This window comes from Morchella sextelata (genome assembly GCF_020137385.1).
Source record: "Morchella sextelata strain SCLS chromosome Unknown scls_10, whole genome shotgun sequence".
Taxonomy (NCBI): Eukaryota; Fungi; Ascomycota; class Pezizomycetes; order Pezizales; family Morchellaceae; genus Morchella; species Morchella sextelata.
The window spans coordinates 753961-772120 of record NW_025408625.1 but is presented as its reverse complement, the minus strand read 5'-3'; the positions used below and the strand labels follow the sequence as shown (position 1 = coordinate 772120).

At 49.3% G+C, this 18160-nt stretch overlaps 8 protein-coding genes across 8 annotated transcripts; 2 read left to right on the top strand and 6 right to left on the bottom strand.

Annotated features, from left to right (window-relative positions):
* Nucleotides 1-410: 410 nt before the first annotated feature.
* Nucleotides 411-1761, bottom strand: H6S33_001185 (uncharacterized protein; the record flags this gene model as incomplete). Its single annotated transcript, XM_044832534.1, has 3 exons — nucleotides 411-461; nucleotides 520-830; nucleotides 894-1761. The coding sequence occupies 3 exons, from the start codon at nucleotides 1759-1761 to the stop codon at nucleotides 411-413; spliced, it is 1230 nt and encodes a 409-aa protein (XP_044694152.1).
* A 77-nt stretch (nucleotides 1762-1838) lies between these two features.
* H6S33_001184 (uncharacterized protein) lies at nucleotides 1839-2348 on the bottom strand (the record flags this gene model as incomplete). Its single annotated transcript, XM_044832533.1, has 1 exon — nucleotides 1839-2348. One exon carries the CDS (start codon nucleotides 2346-2348, stop codon nucleotides 1839-1841), a length of 510 nt encoding a protein of 169 aa, XP_044694151.1.
* Nucleotides 2349-4929: 2581 nt separating this feature from the next.
* Nucleotides 4930-5709, top strand: H6S33_001183 (uncharacterized protein; the record flags this gene model as incomplete). Its single annotated transcript, XM_044832532.1, has 1 exon — nucleotides 4930-5709. The coding sequence occupies one exon, from the start codon at nucleotides 4930-4932 to the stop codon at nucleotides 5707-5709; it is 780 nt and encodes a 259-aa protein (XP_044694150.1).
* Nucleotides 5710-6707: 998 nt separating this feature from the next.
* H6S33_001182 (uncharacterized protein) lies at nucleotides 6708-8058 on the bottom strand (the record flags this gene model as incomplete). The annotated part of the gene is made up of 3 exons (XM_044832531.1): nucleotides 6708-6758; nucleotides 6817-7127; nucleotides 7191-8058. 3 exons carry the CDS (start codon nucleotides 8056-8058, stop codon nucleotides 6708-6710), a joined length of 1230 nt encoding a protein of 409 aa, XP_044694149.1.
* Nucleotides 8059-8135: 77 nt separating this feature from the next.
* On the bottom strand, nucleotides 8136-8645 carry H6S33_001181 (uncharacterized protein; the record flags this gene model as incomplete). Its single annotated transcript, XM_044832530.1, has 1 exon — nucleotides 8136-8645. One exon carries the CDS (start codon nucleotides 8643-8645, stop codon nucleotides 8136-8138), a length of 510 nt encoding a protein of 169 aa, XP_044694148.1.
* A 1236-nt stretch (nucleotides 8646-9881) lies between these two features.
* H6S33_001180 (uncharacterized protein) lies at nucleotides 9882-10649 on the top strand (the record flags this gene model as incomplete). The annotated part of the gene is made up of 1 exon (XM_044832529.1): nucleotides 9882-10649. The coding sequence occupies one exon, from the start codon at nucleotides 9882-9884 to the stop codon at nucleotides 10647-10649; it is 768 nt and encodes a 255-aa protein (XP_044694147.1).
* Nucleotides 10650-14572: 3923 nt separating this feature from the next.
* Nucleotides 14573-16642, bottom strand: H6S33_001179 (uncharacterized protein; the record flags this gene model as incomplete). The annotated part of the gene is made up of 2 exons (XM_044832528.1): nucleotides 14573-15086; nucleotides 15147-16642. Coding segments are annotated over 2 exons (2010 nt in total), but the record flags the coding sequence as incomplete, so codon positions are not given.
* A 54-nt stretch (nucleotides 16643-16696) lies between these two features.
* On the bottom strand, nucleotides 16697-18130 carry H6S33_001178 (uncharacterized protein; the record flags this gene model as incomplete). The annotated part of the gene is made up of 1 exon (XM_044832527.1): nucleotides 16697-18130. A coding segment is annotated over one exon (1434 nt), but the record flags the coding sequence as incomplete, so codon positions are not given.
* Between the last annotated feature and the right edge of the window lie 30 nt (nucleotides 18131-18160).

Genomic DNA, 18160 nt, shown 5'->3' with positions numbered 1-18160 from the left:
CGACAGGGAAACGTGCATTAGAATGGGTAAATAGGTTGAGGGGTTTCTGCGGGCTTAGGAGTTTGGGTTACGGACTTAGGAGTTAAATGTTCTTGGTTGTTTTTCAGGGTCTCGGGCAGGCCCCGAGTGTATTCTGTATTATTAGTAGACTAGGTCCTCGAGACATAAGCGAGGGATATAAATACTGTGTCCTTCACTGACTAGCCAAACCATCATCGGCGAAATCAGAGTCTTAACAATATAAATCGTTGATACGCGAGTTACAACTTTATTTGACTATACTTTTGAAATACTTTATTCTATCGTGACTTCGAACTCTACCTGAACTATTACGTCGAAGACGGTCGAACATCATACGCTAACTCTAGTGAATCTTCGTTGATAACGTAGCTCGCGGGGCCCGTATCGGATCAAGGAGAATCATACTCGACGTTGACTGAGGAGACCTTGGAGACTTCTACCTTTGTAGCTGTTAGCCGAACTCTGAGCTCTGCGTAGTGTACTCTTGTGGTCTGGTACGCATCCCTCACAGTTGTATTCTTGTAGCCTACTAAGTACTTTGCCGACCAGCTCCGTGTGTTCCTCTCGGGACTTGCTATATATTAGGATATCATCAAGGTATACTACTACACCTTGATCCAAGAATTCTCTCAGCGCATCATTCATCATATTCTGGAAGGTCGCCGGCGCATTTGCCAGCCCAAAAGGCATGACGAGGTACTCAAAATACCCGTACCGCGTACGGAATGCTGTCTTCCACTCATCGCCGTCTTTGATCCTGATGAGGTTGTAACCTTCCTTCAGGTCAATCTTCGAGAAGATAACCGCCCCTGCCACTCGACCTCACAGTTCGTCCATAAGCGGTAATGGATACCTGTTCTTAATGGACACACGGTTAAGTCCACGGTAGTCAACGCAAAGTCGCAGACTACCGTCCTTCTTCTTCACAAATAGGATTGGGGCTCCTGCTGGGGATTTGCTGGGCCTAATCTTTCCCAGTCGCAACATTTTGTCCAGGTACTCCCCAAGCACCTTCAGCTCGACTTCGGATATGGAGTAAACGGGTCCCCATGGTGGCTGCTTCCCTGGTTCAAGATCTATCGCATGGTCGTAAGATCGATGCGGTGGTAATTTATCTGCTTCCGATGGTAGGAAGACTTTAAGGAACCCATGGAGCCAAGAGGGAAGAGTCTCGCGGAGGTTGACCGATTCATCTTCCAAGAGACAAATGCTACCGATGAATTGGGCCTCCGGATCGTCCAATACACACTCGTCCATCTCTATTTGAGGTTCCTTGTCAGTGAAGCATCGACTCTTACAGTTATCGCCATCGTAGGAAACTTCCCCATTTGCTCCTATAACTGGTTTGTGTTCTTTCAACCACCAGTTCGGTAGTATCGCATCGATGCCAGGTGGGAGAGGGGCTATCTCGAATGATAGTTGCGTCTGATGCCCCCTTGACATTATAATTAATGGTTGTGTAAAGGCGTGTCCCGTGCCCTTCATAACTTCTCCCGTAAATCCAAATACCCGGGCCGGGACGTCTCGTTTCACCTTCGGGACCTCAAAACTATCAACAAAAACAGCAGACAAAACAGGACCAATTGCACCAGTATCCAACAACACCTTACAAGGTAAACATTTTTCCGCAAAACAAATATACTGATTAACGATTGGTCGAGGACCATGAATAGGTTCCTGAAAAATTTTTTGTTTTTTCTTCGGTGGGGACGCTCTCCCCTCCTGCCTTTTTCTTTTCATATTTTTTTTGTTGTTTTCCGTCAGTGATAACATAGCAATCTGGGGATACTCCTGACCTGACTCATCAGAGTCCCCTTTTAAAAATCCTCATCGAAATCCATCTCAAATTCCGATCCGCGTTCTCGCACAAACGCTTGCCCACTGGTGTACTCTGCCGCACCCGTAGCAGCCGGCTTCCTAGCACGGTGCCTCATACGCTTTCTCTGAGGTTGGGGTTCCGGTGGTTCCATATCGTGGTCGCCATCGTCATCGCGGGTATGCTTTCGGGAGAAAGAGGAGATAGATGCACTGCTGTTAGCATCTGAACGACACCATTTCCAAAGATGACCCTTTCGGCCACATCGCACACAGACACCATCGGTCTTTCGCTGATCTCGGACCGGCTGTGGAACTCCTTTGGTGGCTTCGTCGTAGTCGTGGAATATTGGTTTATTTCCTGACTTGTTCTTGCTGGTGCTCTTCTTATCTTGCCCTTTCTCTTTCTCCTCAGTCTGAGCCCTCCCCTTAATCTTAAACCCTTTCTCCTTCTGCCGAGAATTCCCACCATTGTTCGACTCCCTTCCTCTCGACTCCGCTTTCCCCAACATCTTCATCTGCTCTTGATAAGCCTCGTGAGCCTTGCCGGCTCGTTCCAACTGTTGGATCTACTCGGAGTCGTCATCGGTTGGATCGAAGCGTGAGTGGCGCTCTCGAAGTTCATTAGGTAGCCCTTGGAGCAGGGCGGCACGAGAGGATGCTCCTTTCATTTGAGCATGCTGGTTCATAATCTCCATCCTCATCAGGTAGTCGCCGATGTTAGCAGAGTACTTGAACTGCTGCATCTTCATCGCGTTTTCCATAGCCTCCTGAGTGCTTAAGAAGCGTTTCCTGATCTCCTGACGGAACCGTGTCCAAGTAGCGTAGTCCGCGGCTGCCGGTCCTAGCATCTTGGTCTCAATATATTCCATAAACCACTCCTTTGCCAACCCACACGTATACGTCCCAGCGAACAGTACCTTGTTTCTGTCCGTTCGGAACTTCTTTGGCTTCTGCTCGAAGTAGATCTCACACTCCATGAGCCAATGCCTCAGGTTATGCTTCCTGGCATTATCGAACTCAAAGGGTATTTTGGCGAGCGAATCTACCATATCGTCGTCCTCAGGCGGCGCCGAATTCCGGTTCCCGCCTCGGTTCATTCTCCAATTCTTCCGATCGTGCGACCATTCGCTGTTATCGTCGTCATCGTCGTCGGAAGGTTCTGGGTCTCCCCCAACATTTCCTCTTGGTGGGTTTCGGGGAGGTAGATTTCCACCATTCCCTCCTACTGGAGCAGCGCCTACCGGTCACCTGCCACTATTTCCCTGCACTGGGCCGGCATCCTCCGGTTGCCTGCCTCCATTTCCTCCTACTGGACCAGCGTTTCCTCCTACTGGGCCAGCATTTTCGGGGTTCTTGCCATTGCCAACAGGAACCGTTTGGGGTGCATTAGGGTTCAAGGGAACACTCACCATGGAGGGTGCTACCGACACATGTTGTCGTAGTCGTTCCTCCATCTCGGCTATTCGTTGGTTTCTTACATCATCGGACTGCTTGAATTGCGCCAACAGCTCCCGTTGTTCCCTTTTCTCTTGCTCTCGCTCTTCTCTTGCAACTCTCAGCTGTCGTTCCGCCTCCAACAGTTGGTTCTGGATAATCCGATGGTTACGATCCAGAACCTCGTGGTCGGCGGCTCGTGCAGCTTCCTGTACTTGTCGAACATTTTCGACGAGCTCAAAGAGCGATTCGAGATGTTGCTTCTGGGCAATGGCTTCTTGCCGTACTTTCTTATCCAGGATTTGCCCACTCCCCTGCACTTGTTCCTGGAGGTTTTGTAGCTGCTGCCAAACGGCCTGTCCAGCTGTACCAAGATCCCTCATTTGTGCCTCATGGGTATCCAAAACTCCTGCATGGACCTCGTAAACTGGGCTTGAGCAGAGCGTTTACTCGTCGACCTAGTTTGTGTAGAGGGTCCTCTCTGGAGTAGAGGATCTGGGCTATCAGCCCTTGATATTACCATAGAATCTTCCCCTCCGGCCTCCTCAGTTACTGCCGAGGTATCTATGAAGTAATTATCCCTTATGGTAGTCATTGCAATTGGGGATAATGATGATAGTTCTTCTTTTTGAGGTGACTTCGTTACTCCAAGTGAACTTGTGAGTAACAATATACTGTGAGGGATGCGTACCAGACCACAAGAGTACACTACGCAGAGCTCAGAGTTCGGCTAACAGCTACAAAGGTAGGAGTCTCCAAGTTCTCTTCAGTCAACGTCGAGTATGAATCTCCTCGATCCGATACGGGCCCCGCGAGCTACGTTATCAACAAGATTCACTAGAGTTAGTGTATAGGATTCGACCGTCTTCGACGTAATAGTTCAGGTAGAGTCCGAAGTCACAGTAGAGTAAAGTAATTCCAAAAGTATAGTCAAATAAAGTTGTAACTCACGTATCAATGATTTATATTGTTAAGACTCTGATTTCGCCGATGATGGTTTGGCTAGTCAGTGAATGACACAGTATTTATATCCCTCGCTTATGTCTCGAGGACCCAGTCTACTAATAATACAGTATACACTCGGGGCATGCCCGAGACCCTGAAAAACAACCCAGAACATTTAACTCCTAAGTCCGTAACCCAAACTCCTAAACCCGCTGAAACCCCTCAACCTATTTATCCACTCTAATGCACGTTTCCGTGTCGATGTTTCTTCTCCATCGGCCGTCTGGTGGATAATCGTCAGCGTCGGCTATTCGGAGGTCTCGGACGGCAAGGCTACCTACTAAGGCCTCTTCCCACATCGCTTTCCCACATAGCAGAGTCCTCTCATGCCCACAGGTACCGCCGATAGGTACTCGGTCGGCTGGTAGCTTGCGCCGATTCGCTCCGGGTGGTCCGATCTTCGATCCGATTGATTCCAGCTGTCCCTCATATATCCACCGGTCCAAAGGCACTCCCCTCCGGCGGTTTGACGCTCCGGGGGTTATTATTGGGGTCGAAAACGTGTTTTTTAACTAGGAAAACCGCAACTCCGCATTTGGTCGCATATTGATCGCACCGCACCTCGTGGGTGCGAACCGGAGTTTGACATTAGTGTACAGAGAGTATTGGGGTATCTACTGGCCTTTTCTCTTACTCCCGTAAATGCTTGGCATGCCCGTAACACTGGAGCACTACTTACGAGCGTTCTGCAACTACGAACAAGATGATTGGGCAGAGCTCCTCCCGTTGGCGGAGTATGCTTACAACAACTCGGTTACCACCGCCACGGGTCAATCTCCGTTCTATACCAATTACGGTTATAACCCAAGAACCAACTGGCCGACGGAAGCCGAAGTGGTCAACCCAACCAGTGACCTGTACGCTCACTTCATCCGAGGAGTTCATGATTCTGCTCTCGTTCGCTTAACAGATACCAGAGAGAAGATGGGGAAATACTATGATCGGAAAAGGGACGAACCGCCTAACTTCAAGGTGGGAGACATGGTTATGCTCAATGCGATCAATATCAAGACCCGTCGCTCCACCAAAAAGCTCGATCATAAGAAACTCGGCCCGTTCAAAATCATCCGACTAGCCGGAAAACGAGCCTGTGAATTGGAACTGCCACCACAAGTCAAAATTCATAACCTGTTCCACATCGAACTCTTGGAACGTTATCGACAGAGCAGTATCCCAGGCCGCGAACAACGTCCCCCAACTCCCGAAGAGGTCGACAAGGAAGGAGAGGTTCTGTATGAAGTGGAAAGTATTGTGGGAAGTCGGAAGAGTAGAAAAGGATTAGTGGAATACCTGGTGAAATGGCGGGGCTACTCAATGAGCGACTGCACTTACCAAGTCATGGACGTTATGGACGAAGATGTACTTGATCTAGTCCGCGACTTTCATCGAAGGAACCCCAAGGCCGTGAGGGACCAACGCCTGAGACTATAGAGGTACCCTACGGGGCTAAGTCCTTCCCCTCCACAGACACCGCGGGTGATATGTGGAGCAGGTTTACTGGAACCATTGTCTGTCGGAAGATGTCCCGAGACGTGACACCCTGGAAGGGGGGTAAGCTGTTACGGGCATGCCAACCATTTACGGGAGTAAGAGAAAAGGCCAGTAGATACCCCAATACCCTCTGTACACTAATCTCAAACTCCGGTTCGCACCCACGAGGTGCGGTGCGATCAATATGCGACCAAATGCGGAGTTGCGGTTTTCCTAGTTAAAAAACACGTTTTCGACCCCAATAATAACCCCCGGAGCATCAAACCGCCGGAGGGGAGTGCCTTTGGACCGGTGGATATATGAGGGACAGCTGGAATCAATCGGATTGAAGAACGGATCGTCCGGAGCAAATCGGCGCAAGCTACCAGCCGACCGAGTACCTATCGGCGGTACCTGTGGGCATGAGAGGACTCTGCTATGTGGGAAAGCGATGTGGGAAGAGGCCTGAGTAGGTAGCCTTGCTGTCCGAGACCTCCGAATAGCCGACGCTGACGATTATCCACCAGACAGCCGATGGAGAAGAAACATCGACAGGGAAACGTGCATTAGAATGGGTAAATAGGTTGAGGGGTTTCTGCGGGCTTAGGAGTTTGGGTTACGGACTTAGGAGTTAAATGTTCTTGGTTGTTTTTCAGGGTCTCGGGCAGGCCCCGAGTGTATTCTGTATTATTAGTAGACTAGGTCCTCGAGACATAAGCGAGGGATATAAATACTGTGTCCTTCACTGACTAGCCAAACCATCATCGGCGAAATCAGAGTCTTAACAATAGAGATCGTTGATACGCGAGTTACAACTTTATTTGACTATACTTTTGAAATACTTTATTCTATCGTGACTTCGAACTCTACCTGAACTATTACGTCGAAGACGGTCGAACATCATACGCTAACTCTAGTGAATCTTCGTTGATAACGTAGCTCGCGGGGCCCGTATCGGATCAAGGAGAATCATACTCGACGTTGACTGAGGAGACCTTGGAGACTTCTACCTTTGTAGCTGTTAGCCGAACTCTGAGCTCTGCGTAGTGTACTCTTGTGGTCTGGTACGCATCCCTCACAGTTGTATTCTTGTAGCCTACTAAGTACTTTGCCGACCAGCTCCGTGTGTTCCTCTCGGGACTTGCTATATATTAGGATATCATCAAGGTATACTACTACACCTTGATCCAAGAATTCTCTCAGCGCATCATTCATCATATTCTGGAAGGTCGCCGGCGCATTTGCCAGCCCAAAAGGCATGACGAGGTACTCAAAATGCCCGTACCGCGTACGGAATGCTGTCTTCCACTCATCGCCGTCTTTGATCCTGATGAGGTTGTAACCTTCCTTCAGGTCAATCTTCGAGAAGATAACCGCCCCTGCCACTCGACCTCACAGTTCGTCCATAAGCGGTAATGGATACCTGTTCTTAATGGACACACGGTTAAGTCCACGGTAGTCAACGCAAAGTCGCAGACTACCGTCCTTCTTCTTCACAAATAGGATTGGGGCTCCTGCTGGGGATTTGCTGGGCCTAATCTTTCCCAGTCGCAACATTTTGTCCAGGTACTCCCCAAGCACCTTCAGCTCGACTTCGGATATGGAGTAAACGGGTCCCCATGGTGGCTGCTTCCCTGGTTCAAGATCTATCGCATGGTCGTAAGATCGATGCGGTGGTAATTTATCTGCTTCCGATGGTAGGAAGACTTTAAGGAACCCATGGAGCCAAGAGGGAAGAGTCTCGCGGAGGTTGACCGATTCATCTTCCAAGAGACAAATGCTACCGATGAATTGGGCCTCCGGATCGTCCAATACACACTCGTCCATCTCTATTTGAGGTTCCTTGTCAGTGAAGCATCGACTCTTACAGTTATCGCCATCGTAGGAAACTTCCCCATTTGCTCCTATAACTGGTTTGTGTTCTTTCAACCACCAGTTCGGTAGTATCGCATCGATGCCAGGTGGGAGAGGGGCTATCTCGAATGATAGTTGCGTCTGATGCCCCCTTGACATTATAATTAATGGTTGTGTAAAGGCGTGTCCCGTGCCCTTCATAACTTCTCCCGTAAATCCAAATACCCGGGCCGGGACGTCTCGTTTCACCTTCGGGACCTCAAAACTATCAACAAAAACAGCAGACAAAACAGGACCAATTGCACCAGTATCCAACAACACCTTACAAGGTAAACATTTTTCCGCAAAACAAATATACTGATTAACGATTGGTCGAGGACCATGAATAGGTTCCTGAAAAATTTTTTGTTTTTTCTTCGGTGGGGACGCTCTCCCCTCCTGCCTTTTTCTTTTCATATTTTTTTTGTTGTTTTCCGTCAGTGATAACATAGCAATCTGGGGATACTCCTGACCTGACTCATCAGAGTCCCCTTTTAAAAATCCTCGTCGAAATCCATCTCAAATTCCGATCCGCGTTCTCGCACAAACGCTTGCCCACTGGTGTACTCTGCCGCAGCCGTAGCAGCCGGCTTCCTAGCACGGTGCCTCATACGCTTTCTCTGAGGTTGGGGTTCCGGTGGTTCCATATCGTGGTCGCCATCGTCATCGCGGGTACGCTTTCGGGAGAAAGAGGAGATAGATGCACTGCTGTTAGCATCTGAACGACACCATTTCCAAAGATGACCCTTTCGGCCACATCGCACACAGACACCATCGGTCTTTCGCTGATCTCGGACCGGCTGTGGAACTCCTTTGGTGGCTTCGTCGTAGTCGTGGAATATTGGTTTATTTCCTGACTTGTTCTTGCTGGTGCTCTTCTTATCTTGCCCTTTCTCTTTCTCCTCAGTCTGAGCCCTCCCCTTAATCTTAAACCCTTTCTCCTTCTGCCGAGAATTCCCACCATTGTTCGACTCCCTTCCTCTCGACTCCGCTTTCCCCAACATCTTCATCTGCTCTTGATAAGCCTCGTGAGCCTTGCCGGCTCGTTCCAACTGTTGGATCTACTCGGAGTCGTCATCGGTTGGATCGAAGCGTGAGTGGCGCTCTCGAATTTCATTAGGTGGCCCTTGGAGCAGGGCGGCATGATAGGATGCTCCTGTTACGGGCATGTTAAGCATTTACGGGAGTGAGAGAAAGGCTAGTAGATATCCCTATACCCTTTAATACTAATGGCAACACCACTTTCAACTCCGGTTCGCACCTACGAGGTACGGTGCGATCAATATGCGACCAAATGCGGAGTTGCGGTTTTCCTAGTTAAAAAACACGTTTTCGACCCCAATAATAACCCCCGGAGCGTCAAACCGCCGGAGGGGAGTGTTTTGGTATTGGTGGATATATGAGGGACAGCTGGAATCAATCGGATCGAAGATCGGACCGCTCGGAGCGAATCGGCGCAAGCTGCCAGCCGACCGAGTACCTATCGGCGGTACCTGTGGGCATGAGAGGACTCTGCTATGTGGGAAAGCGATGTGGGAAGAGGCCTGAGTAGGTAGCCTTGCCGTCCGAGACCTCCGAATAGCCGACGCTGACGATTATCCACCAGACAGCCGATGGAGAAGAAACATCGACAGGGAAACGTGCATTAGAATGGGTAAATAGGTTGAGGGGTTTCTGCGGGCTTAGGAGTTTGGGTTACGGATTTAGGAGTTAAATGTTCTTGGTTTTTTTTCAGGGTCTCGGGCAGGCCCCGAGTGTATGCTGTATTATTAGAAGACTGGGTCCTCGAGACATAAGCGAGGGATATAAGTACTGTGTCATTCACTGACTAGCCAAACGATCATCAGCGAAATCAGAGTCTCAACAATATAAATCGTTGATACGCGAGTTACAACTTTATTTGACTATACTTTTGGAAATACTTTATTCTATCGTGACTTCGAACTCTACCTGAACTACTACGTCGAAGACGGTCGACCATCACACGCTAACTCTAGTGAATCTTTGTTGATAACGTAGCTCGCGGGGCCCGTATCGGATCAAGGAGAATTATACTCGACGTTGACTGAAGAGACCTTGGAGACTTCTACCTTTGTAGCTGTTAGCCGAACTCTGAGCTCTGCGTAGTGTACTCTTGTGGTCTGGTACGCATCCCTCACAGTATATTGTTACTCACAAGTTCACTTGGAGTAACTAAGTCACCTCAAAGAAAAGAACTATTATCGTTATCCCCTATCACAATGACTACCCGAAGGGATAATTACTTCATAGATACCTCGGCCGTAACTGAGGAGGCCGGAGGAGAAGATTCTATGGTGATATCAAGGGCTGCTAGCCCAGACCCCCTACTTACGGGAGGACCCTCTACAACAACTAGGCAATCGAGTAAACGCTCTGCTCAAGCCCAGTTTGTGAGGAATATGCAGGAGTTTTTGGATACCCATGAGGCACAAATGAGGTATCTTGGTGCAGCTGGACAGGCCGTTTGGCAGCAGCTACAAAACCTCCAGGAGCAAGTCCAAGGGAGTGGACAAATCCTGGATAAGAAAGTACGGCAAGAAGCCATTGCCCAAAAACAACATCTCGAGTCGCTCTTTGAGCTCGTCACCCATGTCCAACAAATGCAAGAAACCGCACGAGCCGCCGACCACGAGGTTCTGGACCGTAACCATCGGATTACCCAGAACCAACTGTTGGAAGCGGAGCGACAGCTGAGGATGGTACGAGAAGAGCGGGAGCAGGAGAAAGGGGAACAACGGGCTATGTTTGCGCAATTCAAGCAGTCCGATGAGATAAGAAACCAACGGATAGCCGAGATGGAGGAACTACTGCGACAACACCTGTCAGCAGCACCTTCCGTGGCTAGTGCTCCCTTAGACCCTAACGCTGTGAGGGATGCGTACCAGACCACAAGAGTACACTACGCAGAGCTCAGAGTTCGGCTAACAGCTACAAAGGTAGAAGTCTCCAAGGTCTCTTCAGTCAACGTCCAGTATGATTCTCCTTGATCCGATACGGGCCCCGCGAGCTACGTTATCAACAAAGATTCACTAGAGTTAGCGTGTGATGTTCGACCGTCTTCGACGTAATAGTTCAGGTAGAGTTCGAAGTCACGATAGAATAAAGTATTTCCAAAAGTGTAGTCAAATAAAGTTGTAACTCGCGTATCAATGATTTATATTGTTAAGACTCTGATTTCGCCGATAATGGTTTTGGCTAGTCAGTGAATGACACAGTATTTATATCCCTTGCTTATGTCTCGAGGACCCAGTCTACTAATAATACAGATTACACTCGGGGTATGCCTGAGACCCTGAAAAACAACCAAGAACATTTTAACTCCTAAGTCCGTAACCCAAACTCCTAAACCCGCTGAAACCCCTCAACCTATTTATCCGCTCTAATGCACGTTTCCCTGTCGATGTCTTTTCTCCATCGGCCGTCTGGTGGATAATCGTCAGCGTCGGCTATTTCGGAGGTCTCGGACGGCAAGGCTACCTACTCAGGCCTCTTCCCACATCGCTTTCCCATATAGCAGAGTCCTCTCATGCCCACAGGTACCGCCGATAGGTACTCGGTCGGCTGGCAGCTTGCGCCGATCCACTCCGAGCGGTCCGATCTTCGATCCGATCGATTCCAGCTGTCCCTCATATATCCACCGGTACCAAAACACACCCCTCCGGCGGTTTGACACTCCGGGGGTTATTATTGGGGTCGAAAACGTGTTTTTTAACTAGGAAAACCGCAACTCCGCATTTGGTCGCATATCGATCGCACCGCACCTCGTGGGTGCGAACCGGAGTTGACATTAGCATACAGAGGGTATTGGGGTATCTAATTAGCCTTTTCTCTTACTCCCGTAAATGCTTGACATGCCCGTAACAGCTTACCCCCCTTCCAGGGTGTCAGGTCTCGGGACATCTTCTGACAGACTATGGTTCCAGTAAACCTGCTCCACATATCACCCACGGTGTCTGTGGAGGGGAAGGACTTAGCCCCGTAGGGTACCTCTATAGTCTCAGGCGTTGGTCCTTCACGGCCTTGGGGTTCCTTCGATGAAAGTCGCGGACTAGATCGAGTACGTCTTCGTTCATAACATCCATGACTTGATAAGTACGGTCGCTCATCGAATAGCCCCGCCATTTCACCAGGTATTCCACTAATCCTCTTCTACTCTTCCGGCTTCCCACAATACTTTCCACTTCGTACAAAACCTCTCCTTCCTTATCGACCTCTTCGGGAGTTGGGGGATGTTGTTCACGGCCTGGGATACTGCTCTGTCGATAACGTTCCAGGAGTTCAATGTGGAACACGTTATGGATCTTGAGTTGTGGTGGCAGTTCCAATTCGCAGGCTCGTTTTCCGGCTAGTCGGACAATTTTGAACGGGCCGGGTTTCTTATGATCGAGTTTCTTGGTAGAGCGACGTGTCTTGATATTGGTCGCGTTGAGCATAACCATGTCTCCCACCTTGAAGTTAGGTGGTTCGTCCCTTTTCCGATCATAGTATTTCCCCATCTTCTCCCTGGTGTCTGTTAAGCGAGCGAGAGCAGAGTCGTGAACTCCTCGGATGAAGTGAGCGTACAGGTCACTGGTTGGGTTGACCACTTCGGCTTCCGTCGGCCAGTTGGTTCTTGGGTTGTAACCGTAATTGGTATAGAACAGAGATTGACCCGTGGCGGTGGTAACCGAGTTGTTGTAAGCATACTCCGCTAACGGGAGTAGCTCTGCCCAATCATCTTGCTCGTAGTTGCAGAACGCTCGTAGGTAGTGCTCGAGGGTTTGATTAACCCGCTCGGTTTGCCCATCGGTCTGAGGGTGGAAAGCCGTACTCATTCTTATCCTCACGTCCAATAATTCCATAAGGGATGCCCAAAAGCTTGAAGTAAACTTGGCGTCCCTGTCGGAAACTATATCAAGAGGCAGCCCATGGAGTCGCCAGATTTGACCGAGGAATATCTTCGCTAAATCCTACGCGGTCGTTTTTGCTACTAGGGGGATGAAGTGCGACATCTTTGAGAACCTATCGACTACTACCCAGATTTGGTTGTATCCCTTTGATTCCGGTAACTGGACGACGAAGTCCATTGATATCGATTGCCAGACAGAATGTGGCGTGGACAGTGGTAGAAGCACACCGTATTTCTTATGGCGGCTGGGTTTGTTGCGCTGGCACTCGTCACATGACCGAACGTCATCATCAATCCACTCGTTCATTTTTGGCCAATAGAAGTTACGCGTGATGAGTTCCAAGGTTTTATCCTGTCCGAAGTGTCCTGCCACCTTAGAGTCGTGTTCTGCCTGTGCTATTCGGATCTTAATACGGTCGTCTGCCGGAATATAGAGTCGGTTCTTATAGAAGAGTAGCCTGTCTTTCTCAGTAATATCCTTCAATTCCCCCAGCTTCTCCCCTTGCTCAACTCTCTCTTTCAATCCTACCCATATCGGGTCTCCCGATGCCGCCTGCCTGACATGATCCAGAAAATTCTTAGACCAGTCAATCACCCCCTTGGAGGCAAGCGACACCGCTGATACCACAAACTCTTCCTCCGCCAACTGCCCGGGCTTAAAGAACTTGTCTATCGGCTGTTTCCCAAGCGTGCCTCCCCCTTCAGGACGGTACTCCGGCCGTCGCGATAGTGCATCTGCCTTCCCATTTTTGGTTCCCGGGCGGTAAATAATCTTGAAGTCAAATTCCGCCAAAGACTCAGCCCACCTTGCCTGTCGTCGGTTAAGAACCTTGGTTGTAGAGAAGTACTCTAAGTTCTTGTGATCCGTATAGACGAGAACCGTTCGGCTAGGTCCTTCGAGGTAGTGACGCCATTGCTTGAAGGCCGACACAATTCCTAGCATCTCCTTATCTGTGAGGGATGCGTACCAGACCACAAGAGTACACTACGCAGAGCTCAGAGTTCGGCTAACCGCTACAAAGGTAGAAGTCTCCAAGGTCTCTTCAGTCAACGTCGAGTATAATTCTCCTTGATCCGATACGGGCCCCGCGAGCTACGTTATCAACAAAGATTCACTAGAGTTAGCGTTTGATGTTCGACCGTCTTCGACGTAATAGTTCAGGTAGAGTTCGAAGTCACGATAGAGTAAAGTAATTCCAAAAGTATAGTCAAATAAAGTTGTAACTCGCGTATCAACGATTTATATTGTTAAGACTCTGATTTCGCCGATGATGGTTTGGCTAGTCAGTGAATGACACAGTATTTATATCCCTCGCTTATGTCTCGAGGACCCAGTCTTCTAATAATACAGCATACACTCGGGGCCTACCCGAGACCCTGAAAAACAACCAAGAACTTTTAACTCCTAAGTCCGTAACCCAAACTCAAAAATCCGCTGAAACCCCTGAACCTATTTATTCACTCTAATGCACGTTTCCCTGTCGATGTTTCTTCTCCATCGGCCGTTCAGGCCTCTTCCCACATCGCTTTCCCACATAGCAGAGTCCTCTCATGCCCACAGGTACCGCCGATAGGTACTCGGTCGGCTGGCAGCTTGCGCCGATTCGCTCCGAGCGGTCCGATCTTCGATCCGATTGATTCCAGCTGTCCCTCATATATCCACCGGTACCAAAACACTCCCCTCCGGCGGTTTGACGCTCCGGGGGTTATTATTAGGGTCGAAAACGTGTTTTTTAAGTAGGAAAACCGCAACTCCGCATTTGGTCGCATATTGATCGCACCGTACCTCGTAGGTGCGAACCGGAGTTGATAGTGGTGTTGCCATTAGTATTAACGGGTATAGGGGTATCTACTAGCCTTTCTCTCACTCCGTAAATGCTTAGCATGCCCGTAACAGCTTACCCCCCTTCCAGGGTGTTACGTCTCGGGACATCTTCTGACAGACTATGGTTCCAGTAAACCTGCTCCACATATCACCCGTGGTGTCTGTGGAGGGGAAGGACTTAGCCCCGTGGGGTACCTCTATAGTCTCAGGCGTTGGTCCTTCACGGCCTTGGGGTTCCTTCGATGATAGTCACGCACTAGATCAAGTACGTCCTCGTTCATAGCGTCCATGACTTGATAAGTACAGTCACTCATCGAATAGCCCCGCCATTTCACCAAGTACTCCACTAATCCTCTTCTGCTCTTCCGGCTCCCCACGATACTTTCCACTTCGTACAGCACCTCTCCGTCCTTATCGACCTCTTCGGGAGTTGGGGGACGTTGTTCTCGGCCTGGGATACTGCTCTGTCGATAACGTTCCAGGAGTTCGATGTGGAACACATTATGGATCTTGACTTGTGGTGGCAGTTCCAATTCACAGGGTCGTTTCCCAGCTAGTCGGATAATTTTGAACGGACCGAGTTTCTTATGATCGAGCTTCTTGGTGGAGCGGCGTGTCTTAATATTGGCCGCATTGAGCATGACCATGTCGCCTATCTTAAAGTTCGGCGATTCATCCCGTTTCCGATCATAGTATTTCCCCATCTTCTCCCTGGTGTCTGTTAAGCGGGCGAGAGCAGAATCCTGAACTCCTCAGATGAAGTGAGCATACAGGTCACTGGTTGGGTTGACCACCTCAGCTTCCGTCGGCCAGTTGGTTCTTGGGTTATAACCGTAATTGGTATAGAACGGAGATTGACCCGTGGCGGTGGTAACCGAGTTGTTGTAAGCATACTCCGCCAACGGGAGTAGCTCTGCCCAATCATCTTGCTCGTAGTTACAAAACGCTCGTAAGTAGTGCTCGAGGGTTTGATTGACTCGCTCTGTTTGCCCATCGGTCTGAGGGTGGAAAGCCGTACTCATTCTTATCCTCACATCCAACAATTCCATAAGAGATGCCCAAAAACTTGAAGTAAACTTGGCGTCCCTGTCGGAAACTATGTCGAGAGGCAGCCCATGGAGTCGCCAGATTTGACCGAGGAATATCTTTGCTAAATCCTGCGCGGTCGTTTCTGGTACTAAGGGAATGAAGTGCGACATCTTCGAGAACCTATCGACTACTACCCAGATTTGATTGTATCCCTTTGATTCCGGTAACTGTACGACGAAGTCCATTGATATCGATTGCCAGACAAAATGTGGCGTGGACAGTGGTAGAAGCGCACTGTATTTTTTATGGCGGCTGGGTTTGTTGCGCTGGCACTCGTCACATGACCGAACGTAGTCATCAATCCACTCGTTCATTTTTGGCCAATAGAAGTTACGCGTGATGAGTTCCAGTGTCTTGTCTTGTCCAAAGTGTCCTGCCACTTTCGAGTCGTGTTCTGCCTGTGCGATTCGGATCTTGATACGGTCGTCTGCCGGGATATAGAGTCGGTTCTTATAGAAGAGTAGCCCGTCTTTCTCGGCAATATCCTTCAATTCCCCCAGCTTCTCCCCTTGCTCAACTCTCTCTCTCATTCCTACCCATATCGGGTCTCCCGATGCCGCCTGCCTGACATGATCCAGAAAATTCTTAGACCAGTCGATCACTCTCTTGGAGGCAAGCGACACCGCTGATACCACAAACTCTTCCTCCGCCAACTGCCCGGGCTTAAAGAACCTGTCTATCGGCTGTTTCCCAAGCGTGCCTCCCCCTTCAGGACGGTACTCCGGCCGTCGCGATAGTGCATCTGCCTTCCCATTTTTGGTTCCCGGGCGGTAAATAATCTTGAAGTCAAATTCCGCCAAAGATTCAGCCCACCTTGCCTGTCGTCGGTTAAGAACCTTGGTTGTTGAAAAATATTCCAAGTTCTTGTGATCCGTATATACGAGAACCGTTCGGCTAGGTCCTTCGAGGTAGTGACGCCATTGCTTGAAGGCTGACACAATTCCCAACATCTCCTTATCCCAGACGTCGTAGTTGAGTTCCGCTGGGTTAAGTTTTCGAGAATAGAAGGCAACAGGGTGAGTCTTTCCGTCAATAACCTGGGATAGAATTGCGGCGATAGCAAAATCACTTGCGTCCGTTTCCACGATAGTCTGGCGATCTGGAGAGAAGTGTACCAAGATCGGCGCAGACATAAACAGGGTTTTGAGTTTTTCGAAGGCTGCTTGGGCCATCATAGACTAGACAAAGTTCTTAGCATCACTCCTGAGACAATCGGTAATGGGTTTACAGACCCCGGAGAAATTGTGGATAAACCTTCTGTAGAAGTTGGCAAAGCCCATAAAGATCTGTACTTCTTTAACGCTGCGCGGGGCTTGCCAATTCGTAACAGACATAACCTTATCCAGTGCCATGGTGACACCTGCTGGGGCAAGGATGTATCCGAGGAACTCGATTTCGGTGAGCTCGAAGAACGATTTCTTCGGGTTGGCGACTAGGTTGTATTCTTGCAGTCTGCTAAGTACTTTACCGACCAGCTCCCTGTGTTCCTCTCGAGACTTGCTATATATTAGGATATCATCAAGGTATACTACTACACCTTGATCCAAAAATTCCCTCAGTGCATCATTCATCATGTTCTGGAAGGTCGCCGGCGCATTTGCCAGCCCAAAAGGCATGACGAGGTACTCAAAATGCCCGTACCGCGTACGAAAGGCTGTTTTCCACTCGTCACCGTCTTTGATCCTGATGAGGTTGTAACCTTCCTTCAGGTCAATTTTCGAGAAGATAACCGCGCCTGCTACTCGATCTCGCAGCTCGTCCATAAGCGGTAACGGATACCTATTCTTGATGGACACACGGTTAAGTCCACGGTAGTCAACGCAAAGTCGCAGACTACCGTCCTTCTTCTTCACAAATAGAATTGGGGCTCCTGCTGGGGATTTGCTCGGCCTAATCTTTCCCAATCGCAACATTTTGTCTAGGTACTCCCGAAGCACCTTCAGCTCGACTTCGGATAGGGAGTAAACGGGTCCCCATGGTGGTTGCTTCCCTGGTTCGAGGTCTATCGCATGGTCGTAAGATCGATGCGGTGGTAATTTGTCTGCTTCCGACGGTAGAAAGACTTTAAGGAACCCATGGAGCCAAGAGGGAAGAGTTTCACGGAGGTTAACCGATTCATCTTCCAATAGACAGATGCTACCGATGAATTGGGCCTCCGGATCGTCCAGTACACCCTCATCCATTTCTATTCGAGGTTCCTTGTCAGTGAAGCATCGACTCTTACAGTTCTCACCATCGTAGGAAACTTCCCCATTTGCCCCTAGTACCGGCTTGTGTTCTTTCAACCACCAATTCGGTAGTATTGCATCGATGCCAACCGGGAGAGGGGCGATCTCGAATGATAACTGTACTTGATGCCCCTTTGACGTTATAATTAATGGTTGTGTAAAGGCGTGTCCCGTGCCCTTCATAACTTCTCCCGTAAATCCAAATACCCGGGCCGGGATGTCTCGTTTCACCTTCGGGACCTCAAAACTATCAACAAAAACAGCAGACAAAACAGGGCCAGTTGCACCAGTATCCAACAACACCTTACAAGGTAAACATTTTTCCGCAAAACAAAGGAACTGATTAACGATAGGTCGAGGACCGTGAATAGGTTCCTCCAAAATTTTCTGTTTTTTCTCCGGATGGGACGCTCTCCCTTCCTGCCTTTTTCTTTTCATATTTTTTTTGTTGTTTTCCGTCAGTGATAA